The following is a 10554-nucleotide window of genomic DNA, read 5'->3' as shown; positions in this document are numbered from 1 at the left end:
TACAGCTTCATTTTGCTGCGCTACACTTGGTGGACTTGCATCAGCCGAATCGTCTTGACCAGGCGTAGGCATGATCTTGCAGGCGTTAGGCTCAGTAGACTTCTGACACCATGTTTCGATATCGAACAGATCATAGAAAACTGTTTAAAGTGCTTTAATGGAATCGAGTGTTCCCTAGAATACACTTGAGACAACGCCTTGTTCTATCTAAAAAGTATTATATCGATTACAAAATCACGTGACACACTTGCGTTACTATGATCTCTAACCTAGTGATACGATCTATTGTTACAGCAACAGGATTACAAGTCACCGAGGTAGGCTTCTCAGATCCCCAAGGGGGAAAGGGACCAGCTGATCGTATGGCTGCAACTGTCAAAGGACACATTACAAGGTTTGTTAATGAGGGTAACAATGTTACCAACGCGAAAGAGATGGAGAAGGCGATTCTCTCATGGTGGTTTCCCTGGGACTCGTGTGGCTGTACTAGATTGTTTTGGAGAAACTGAAATCACTGGACTGCAACAGAAAATTTCTGGCATCAGTAAGCTAAACAACTTTAGGTTTTTGCCTGGAGGAGTGAAGGTGTGGTCCCAGAAAAGACATTCAGCTAGAGGAAACAAATGGTACCTTTCCTTTACGTTAATTTTATATTCTTATGCAAGGCAGAATATACGTACTATGAAGCAGCGCTAAACTACACATTACAACAATCAGGTCTAAAGGTGCATGACTTTTACTGATCTGACTACTGATATGAATTTATGTCTTTTCCCTGAGTGTTAACCAGCATACCTAAATAAGCTGGTATGCTTTATCATATACGTACATAGCCCATCAAATTCAAATTTCAAATGTTTTTCTTGACAGCTGCTGTTATTGTTCTTGAATTAGCTCTTATTAACCGAGCAGGAGGCATATCAGACTTTGTGTTTAATTTTTGGACAATGGCACACCGTTTATGGGCATTTTTTATTGTTTGCAGCTTGAAAGGCGCTATTGTTTCTAGAACAAAGAACCGACTCTCAGCCAATTTCCGAGAGCGAGATTCAAAATCTTCGCTGACGACCAGATGCTGACAATATCACCCTTCTCGTGGTGGGGTAGGGGAAATGTCGCTCAGTACAGCGACATTTTTCCGGGGTACGGAAGGGAAAATTTGTTACATGAAGCGCGGGCTGTAGAAGTTATTTCTTTCTTGTTGCAAACCGGCGAACGCCAACGTTCAGAAACGCACGCTTAAATTGCCAGGGTGTGTATTTTAAAATACAAATGAAAAAGTGAAAAATAAACTGCAAGTAAAACCCAGTCATCGGCAAAGAAAAGTGAAGCGAAGAAATAAGCCTTTTTTTCTGGTCTGTTTAATGCTCTGCAATAGGCCAGCCGCTAGTAAGCCAAACACGCTGCGTGGAAAGTAGCCTACTTGCAGCGACGAACTGCCGTAGTTTCCGCCACTATCAATTATGTTCGAAATATCAGTAAACTCTTGGGAGGGTTAAATTGTCATGATAAAATTATTGAATGTCTTTAAGTATAAGAAAACAAAAGCGCCTTTCGTGTTATTTAAAAACACAATTGCGCTATTAGTGCTGTTACTCCCCCAATTCAAACTAATCGATTTTTACTCTTTCCAAACATATTAAAGTTTATAATTAGTCAATCTAAGAAATGGTGACAGGATTCTTGGGGAATTTAGTTACCAAACACTTTCATTGCATTAGTTCCACTAAAGTATTCATAACTTGAACGCTTTCGTGGCTAGTTGTGTATTGTTTTATCGTCTTTGTCTCTTAATCGTCAACAAACCATTAATTGACAAAAACTTTACTTTCCATGTAGAAGCGCGTGCCGCTAACCATTGTCAGGTCTTGTGCACAACATGAATAAAGTTCTAATGAAGACCTCTATTCAGCTTGTTCTCCGAATTGGTTATTTAAAAAAGTTACCGGCGTATAACATGTTTTGAGTGCAGCTGAGCGTCTTTGAAATTCGCGCTTAGTTGACACCATTGTTTTCTTGTTGTCATGAATGGTCATTGAGTTCTAGTTATTCTAATGAGGTAAATGGTTATAGAGACGCGTGCTTGACAACAATCATTTCGCTATTGTCACTTGACAACAACCATTTCGCTCATGTTTAGATCGTTGAAAAAAAAGTTTTCTAGGCAATGTTTTCCAAGTTTAAGATAGAGAAGGCGCCAAACGTCCTCTACAAACGCGGACCGAGGCATTTTGAGGTAGAGCAGTCTGCTATCTCTTTGCCACTCCTTGAGGCGTACGACCAGCATATTCGCCAACTGCAGGCTGAGGTTCAGCAGCTACGAGCCGAAAATAATGGCCAGGCGGTGGAATTGGCAGGGAGAAGAGCGGAGAATTTCCAGCTTCGCCAGGAACTTCAGCTTCTAAGACAGGAAGTTGACCAAAGTCGCCTTGCAGTTGACCCTGTAAAGAACACAGTAAAATTTAACGTCAGCCGCAAAAGCTATTGGGACGTGGACAGGGCTGTGCGGTCTTTGAAGAGAAAAAAAATCGGAGCCTTCCTCCGAAATGCTGTAGAGATTTTACCAGCAGAATTTAAACCAATCGAGGTACGTATCATTTCGAAAATTTATTGGTAATTACTCAGTGTTACATTCACCTGTCGCTGTTTATTCCTTTCACGCTATAACCAAAGATTCTTAGTGAGCGCGTCTGAAATAAAACTTTTTATGCAGGCGATACCACGTGAAGACAAAACAGCTTGGTTACTATTTTTTGCCAGAGTTTACTGCAATTATTTACCTCTGATTTAAAACTCAAATATATTTTCTTTGCTTTTAATTCGCTTTGCGGCAAATTGTTCTTATGAAGAAGCTACGTAGCCATATGATGAGATATGATGCCATCGCTGTACAAGCTGAAAGGGTGACGTATGTAGTGTGCCCACGGTATATCGATAACTTTCAGCGGGCTTTGAGCTGAAACCGCTGAAAAAAAGATGGCTGACAACATGGCGGCTAATTACACACAGTTGCTGTTTCGTTGCTGTTGTTTACACGTTTATATTCCTAACATTTAATCCTCATTGCCGCATCTGTTTCCTTCTTGCCGACCTCAGAGTCATTTATTTTGCGATTTTTTGTTGATTAACGTAGTTTACCTGATTTTACTCGTGCAGACGAACGTAAGCATAGTTATTAAGATGCTCTGTTTATTTTTTCACACAGGTTAAATTTTATGTTAGCGGCCGTGAACTTGTAATCCCACTATCTGACAACCAACATGACGGCGATGACGACGAGGGCTACGCTCACGAAGTCGTACAAAGGATCTTGGCGGCGAAGGATGAAGGACTTGTAAGTGACAAAGCCTTCCACGAACTCAGGATGGCGCTCCCTGAAAAAGTTAGAAGTCACGTCCCGCCACTGTCCACAGTCAAACAGGAAAGGAAGTCCCAAAACAAGGAGATCCAAGTAATTCAAATCCCGGAGGTAAATTAATTATTAGAGAACACGACCATTCATATCCCATTTATATTTGGCATTTGCTGATGAGCAACCTTATCATCAAAAGTCTTTAATAATCATCTTTGATAATCATAATTATTATGACCATCCATGGCTCTTGTTGGCCTTTCTATGTTTGTTTTTAGTGTTTTTACCGTTTTAAGCTGTCAATTTGATATTTCTGTTTATTTAATGACAATTTGGTCAGTGCTGAAATTGCCTTAAATTGTGTGATCTGGTCCCTTGAACTAATATATTAGAGTAAGTTTATTTTGATTTGTAGTGTTCAATACGTGTGCGACTGTGGCAAGCATAATAATTTGCAATTTATTTTTTTTTGGTCATAAATAATTGCAGGCCAAACAAGCTGATGGTGCCCGGAGGAGTATTCGTGATGTTTTGCAGTATTTAGTCGCAATACCGGAAGTTAAGGATGCCATCAAAAAAGATGGTTCCAAAATTAAACTCCGATTCGCAGCTGATGGGAGGAGGACAAGCAAAAGGATTGGCACAGTTATGGCTGTGTTCAACATTCTGTGTGAAAATAAAGCTACTTACGAATACCAGTATACTCTGGCACTCTACAATGGTAAGTGCAGAGATTTTAATATCTTAACATTTTAATTCCTGTCGCATAGATGCCAAGCTTCAATACCAGGTTTCTCTTTAAGGGGTGGTAAATGGTCTCTGAAACAAATATGTCTCACAAGAGTTTAGTCAAATCTTAGTCTCCCATAGAAAAACACCTTGTCTTGCTCTCTAGTTAAGTCTGCATTTACCATTTGCAAACCCTTTGCCTTCATATGCAAAGCCTTCAAACACATTTAACCAAGAGTCATTATATTAATTAAAAAAAACAGTTCCCAATCTTTCTTGTTAATTTTGCTTTGGTGCTCAAAATATGTCAGTCAGTGAATCATGCCTATTACCATTCCATAGGTAAAGAAGACTATGAAGAATTGAAAGCTTGCCTTGGGCAGACCTTTCAAGAAATCGATGATTTGAAAGCAGAAGGAATATCAATTGATGGCGAACACTTTGATGTTGAGTGGTGAGTGTTGTCTTTTCTCTAAGATTAACTGATCACTCCTTTCTCTTTAAAAGCCTCAGATGAATAAGTCCTAAATCATGTTTTCATATTGGCTTGACAATGCCGATTGCTGACTTAAACACAGACATTTAAAATCAGCTTCATGCATTCTAAACATAAACAAAACACCTCAGATACTAACAAATAATGACCTTAAAGGTGTTTACTGGTTAATTTACGTTTAATAATTTGTTTATTAACAGGTATTGTTGTTCCGACTGGAAGTTTCTGGCTCTTGTTTATGGACTAAATGGAGCTAGCTCCAAATACTTTTGTATTTGGTGTTATTGCTGCAAGGATCAAATCAACAACCTTGATAGTAAGTAGGGAGAATTTCTTTTTGACATTTTGTATTTTAATTTCATATGCATCATCACAGAGCCAACAACAAGCAAGGCGATAATAGAAATATAGAAGTACTAGTAGACTGACTAAATATTCTCTAACAACATACAAAAAATGCACATCTACATTCAGACAGTCTATATCAGAATCTAATTATATTATGTGAATCTTTTTCCAGTTGATGAGTGGCCAATTGAGAGAAAGCTGTCAGAGTGCACTGGGTTGTGCCAGCGCTCCACCACTGCTGCAAGGAAAGGATGCAAAATGCCTCCTCTTCTTAACATCCCTTTTGAGTTTGTTGTGGTGGACACATTACATTTATTTTTAAGAATAATGGGACTGCTATTCCATCAGGTGAGCCTACAAGTATCATATAGTATATAGAGAAATACCATTTTCTTATGCGCATTTTGAATTTTGGAGTTACGGCGGTGCGTGACATGAAGCCAAGATCGCTTTAGCCATTTTAGGAGTTAAAGTATTAGGAAAAGTGTTTTTGTAAATATTTTTTGGTTCGGTTCTGATAATCAGTCGTCCGAGAGCCAAAGTAAGTTCCAGATGTTAACACTATTTTCCGGCCGCCATATTGGAGGAGTAAGGAGGTCCTCCAACATGGCGGCTCCATACTAGGCTCTATAATTTTGCGCAGAACATTTCGACGAATAGCTCAACTTTGGGACAGCGCACACCCCTTAAACTTGGTGAACTGCCTTCTTTATTTATCGTCTATAATATTACAATTTCTTGACTTTATCCACTGAATGGTTTTCGATTTTATTTTTTATTACACGACAATGCACACACTCCATTACCTCTACATAAAACATATATCAAATGAATGAGAAAACAGACACTTATTAATTTTGTGTTGTTTATTGTCTCAATATAGGTTGTTGAGGTTGTTATCAACAACGATTGCCCAGACATTCTTACACAAGAAATGGAGAGAATTTAAGTGGAATTCAAATTTTTTGAAGAATATAACCAACTCGCAGAAAAAGTAGAAACAAAGTGGACAAGTCTAAATGGTAATAAGTTAACAATATATCTACATGATGTAATGTATATGAAATGATATATCTACATTTGTTAATAACATAGTTGGCATGGCTACACAATCAAATTCAGTATGCATTTATAACCTATGATTTCCTGAGCAAGTCTTATGCGCTCCAAACTTATCACTAGCCACAAGACTAAGAAGTTAAAAATTTAAACCCTGTTTTTTATTCATAATTCTAAATATTTATATTTTCTTTGAACATCAGGAAAAGAATTGCAAAACGTTTTGGAGAAACTGAACATTAAGAATGTTATGGAAGCTGTGGGTACCGAAGATGCAGAGGGCATAGATGATTTGTGGAATGTAAGTTGCTTGCAAGCACAAGCTCTATCCACCTTTTGCTATTGACTTCTTTGGAATTAAGCTGCAAATATCAGGCATCAGTTTTATTGAACAATTCCCCAACTATCCAAAAACACTTTGGAGAAAAGGCAGAAAATTTTTATTTTTCTGTCAAGTGGCAGCCCTTTTTTAGTACAGACAATTAATAATGATGTTTAATTGTTATCTGCATTTGCTTTTTGTTGTAGGGTTTTAAGACTTTGATGCGGGCACTGCAGGTTCAAGAAAATGATCCTGACTACCTTCAGCCTCAGAGCTTTAAGAAACATGTGCGGGAGTGGGGAAAGCTCTTTCTTGAAATTTACTATGATGACGACATCACCCCCTACATTCACAGTACGTCAACAAAAATTATTCTCTTAACAAATGTCTTTCTGGATGGAAGTAATGATGATGAAATTAAATAATAATTTCACAATGCATCTAGTTTTTATTATTAGCAGATAGATAGGCCTGAAAGTGATTGTACTTATATAAGTAGGTAGCTTCTAAGTGAAACTTTGTGGTATAAAAATAAATTTAGTATTTTTTTTTTCAGCATTTGTATATCATGTACCACAGTTTCTGGAGATGCATGGTACTTTGATGCAGTTTAATTGCCAGCCTGTGGAAAAAAAGAACCATTGGCAATCCCAGGCATTCCATCGTGGATCACAAAAAGGAGGAAAAAACTCAAAATACACAGTTCAGGTAGGCAAAGCATTTAACGTTATCTACCTGTAACAAAATTCTTGGTTTGTAAATATAAATTTCGACATTTTTTCCATAAAAGAGTCTCTTGATGTCCTCCTACTCTAAAAAAATTGCTATCTATTGATACTATAAATGTTTGCGATAGGATTAATCGTTGTAGAATTCATCTTGTAATTTCAAAATACTTGCATGATTACTCCCTGAATTTTACTTGACTCAGTATTATAACCATCACAAATTACAAGGGATAAATAACTTATAAGCTGCTACATTTTTAAATCAAAACAATAAGTGTTGTCTTTTCTTAAAGGTCATGGAACAAGAAAACAGGATGATGTTTGCCCGATGCCACAACCTCAAAAGAAAACGGAGAAGTTACGTGAAGTCGAAAGTGCCTGCCAGTCCAGACAGCTCAGATGAAGAAGCCCCTGACAGCCAGATAGGGAGCATGCATGTTTACAACCACCACGAAGAACAAGAGGGCTGAAGTTCACATTACAGAACTTGTCCAAAAAACAAAAACGGCTCCTTTAGGAGCCACCAAATTTGCAAAAGCAATGACCACACAAAGTTTATTTAATCCCTGTTATATTATTTTCTTAGTAATAAAAAATAAATAATATTTACAAAGAAAAATTATAGTAATAACATATACTAATTACATTAAAATTAACTGTCACTAAAAAAAATTTTTAACCACAAGTTTGATTTTTTTCCGGCACACGGCATCTTTTTCTTTCATTTTTTAATTTTGTTGCACATTCAAAGCAACAAACTTGATGCCCTGTGTCGCCATGAATAAAACTTGCATTCCGTGGTCTGGTTACACAGACCACGCAAAGGTCGGTCAGGACACCTCCTCCCAGTTCCTCGTCTTCTTCCTCCTCCTCCTCTTCCTCCTCCTCCTCATCGTCAGCGTCTTCGTCTTCTTCCTCCTCATTATCGTCATCATCCTCCTCATCTTCCTCATTCTCTTCATTTTCTTCCCACTGCTCCCACTCCTCCCACTCCTCTTCGCTCCAAACGGCCTCTCCCTCTTCCTCCTCATCCACCTCCTCTGCTCTCTCGTCATTTTCTCTGGGCAACACTTCTGAAAATGTAAAAATATGTTTGTCACCTATCAACAGTATAAAAATTTTGTTGGTTAATTGCCTTGATCCTGAACTTTGTTATTAAATATGATTTAGATACAATGACAAGTGGTTGCTAACTCACCATCTAAAAAGAAGAGGTCATCTTCGGAATCCGAGATGACCTCGGTAACAGCTGAATGGTAATTGCGGTCAGGGTCTTCAGAGTCAGGGTCTTCCGAGTCAGGGTTTTCCTCTGTGGTGATGGGGCCACCAATGAACCCACAGCCCCATTTTAATTGTTCTAAATAAAATAATTAAAAAAAGTAGTATGTTAAATGGAATACTCAAATTTCTTCTTTTTTTAAACTGTTCAAACTCCACCTTGAAAAGTAATATTTACCATGTGAATCCCTTTTTCTCTTAACTCCTGTGAATTTAGAAATAATTTGATAAATTATAAAATCTTATCAATTACCATGTCAAATTTTCAACATTATTATATGCCATTTACTTAGGGCATAGAGTAGTAGTTTACCTTGACCCACTCCACCTAGTCCAGAGCTTCCTGGAACTGGAAATATCTCACTAATAAAATAAGATAAAAAGAAATGTCAGTGATGAGTTTGGACAATTCCAGAAACTAAATTGGAGAGGAATGGAAGGGCTTGACTTGACTTTTTTTTCTTTTTCTTCTGACAATGTGAGAATCATTTCACCAGGTCTGAGAGCAAGAAGCAGTCCATTTAATAAATTGTTGTCAGCGCGAGTGTAACACGAGTAGAGTATTTTGATATCCTGAATTTGGTCATATATATTTTTGGCATTAGATTTCCATAGCATGCTAAACCGATGAGATTTATAGTGCAGCATTCTTATCCATCAGTGTGATATCTATTTGAGGTGTATTTTGTGGTCCGTCGCTCAACAGGCACTTCAAAATCTACACTAATACTTTCTGTTGTTGTGTGTAATCCGTCAAGTTGGAAACGGCAGCTATTTCATCGAGAATAAATTTAGCTCATTTCACTGAACCACCGGCGGATTTACGAGCTTTTACTGTGAGCTTTGATGTGCTGTTTGACTAAGAAATACTTTCGCGTTTGCAAACGGAGATAGGTCACAGGCAGAAGTACTTAATACGGATGCATTAACTTCTCACTTACCAAGCCTCGTGCCCTGCTTCCTCCATGATTGATGAATAGACCACGCTTTTGACAGTGCCAACTGGCATCGGTGTCAAATTACCAGGCTAGTTCAAAAGGGCGACTGGGTTAAAGGTCACTGAATAAAGCCCATTTTAGTATGATTATTTCAGTGATACCAACCCCGGGGATGCACGCGACTAGCGCGATCTAAAAAGTGAGACGTATGGAGCTTTCCGTTCAAATCGAGGTGGATTGAATGCTGAGCTTTTTTTTAAGGCAAATAATTTAATGAATACAAAAAAGGACCAGAAAAGAGAAATAGAAAAGTATCACACACTCAAGTTGGTCAACGCTTTCTTATTTTTGGTGGCTCCTAAAGGAGCCGTTTGTTTAAGTGACTACCCAGTGGTAGGTCACTGTTGTTCACTTGGCGACTGATCTTGGCTTCGCCCAGGTTAGTCTCGTGCGCTCCTTGGGCTTCCGCTCGGCTTGCTTGTTCCGCTCACGGTAGAATGAGACCTTTAAAAGAGTTGAACCGAACACTACTTTCCGTACCACGTCTTTGCAAGCGACGGGGGCTCCATTCCCGCCTTGACAGCGCAAACACCCCAAATGATCAAAAAACACTTTTTTACGCTCTAAGAGAGCAATCTCGACAGGCTTGCCGGGCTGCAACCGACAAGTCGTAGAGGTTTTAAAAGTGTTTAGTGACCATCCGGCAGGCATTATGGCGTCAAGCTCGTGAATGGGCACAGAAAACTTCGTCGCTCGCAAGAGATTTGGCGCGGAAGGAAGTCCACCGAACAACTCTTTAAAGGTCTCGGCATCCATCGGCATGGTAACGGACGCACGTCTCACGATGCTGGTTGTTGGTGGTTTCTTCATGTTCAGCTTCTCTGCAACTAACACAGCCAAGGTCTGCAGCAAGCCTGGAGTTCCTTGGTGGCGTGTCCTAAAGACTTGTTTTAGGCGCTCGTTTGTATCGGCTTCATCCACCCAGCTATCGTTCTTCTTTCCATAGCCACGCCAGCGAACAAGATACTGAACACGACCGTGAGCGTCCGTGCGCTTATCGAGCACTTTTGACACTTCGTAAAACTTACTCATTTTCCTTAGCTCTTCTCTCAATCAGGGATTGTCTAAAGTGATTATGGCTTGCGTTTACAAGGCTATTTATGCAAGTATCATTGATAAAATTTATGAGCTTTTCAACTGCAGAACAATACTCCAAATTAGTGAATGGCCCGCCTTCGTTTATATTTGAGCGGCGTCACGTGGGCAGAAACAAATCGGCGACAAACATGAGCGCGCGCGAGGTA

General features: G+C 39.0%; 1 protein-coding gene and 1 pseudogene across 1 annotated transcript; one reads left to right on the top strand and one right to left on the bottom strand.

Moving 5' to 3' along the window:
- The first annotated feature begins 2167 nt into the window (after nt 1–2167).
- Nucleotides 2168–7653, top strand: LOC149099402 (uncharacterized; annotated as a pseudogene).
- Nucleotides 7654–7709: 56 nt separating this feature from the next.
- LOC149099401 (uncharacterized) lies at nt 7710–9321 on the bottom strand. The gene is made up of 5 exons (XM_089276825.1): nt 9254–9321; nt 8626–8675; nt 8491–8553; nt 8233–8391; nt 7710–8107 (listed from the first exon to the last, which is right to left on the bottom strand). The coding sequence occupies exons 1-5, from the start codon at nt 9319–9321 to the stop codon at nt 7710–7712; spliced, it is 738 nt and encodes a 245-aa protein (XP_089132951.1).
- Nucleotides 9322–10554: the final 1233 nt, after the last annotated feature.

Source organism: Orbicella faveolata, unplaced genomic scaffold (assembly GCF_042242905.1).
Source record: "Orbicella faveolata isolate gen_17 unplaced genomic scaffold, um_ofav_v1 contig_46, whole genome shotgun sequence".
NCBI classification, from domain to species: Eukaryota; Metazoa; Cnidaria; class Anthozoa; order Scleractinia; family Merulinidae; genus Orbicella; species Orbicella faveolata.
The sequence above is the reverse complement of the archived record's forward strand: the minus strand, read 5'-3'. Positions and strand labels throughout refer to the sequence as shown.

Coding starts and splice junctions, on each gene's coding strand:
- LOC149099401 (XM_089276825.1), bottom strand. CDS start 9,321: ATGCCAGTTGGCACTGTCAAAAGCGTGGTCTATTCATCAATCATGGAG. Junction 8,554..8,625: donor ACTAGGTGGAGTGGGTCAAG/GTAAACTACTAC, acceptor GTAATTGATAAG/ATTTTATAATTTATCAAATT. Junction 8,108..8,232: donor TGACCTCTTCTTTTTAGATG/GTGAGTTAGCAA, acceptor TTACATTTTCAG/AAGTGTTGCCCAGAGAAAAT.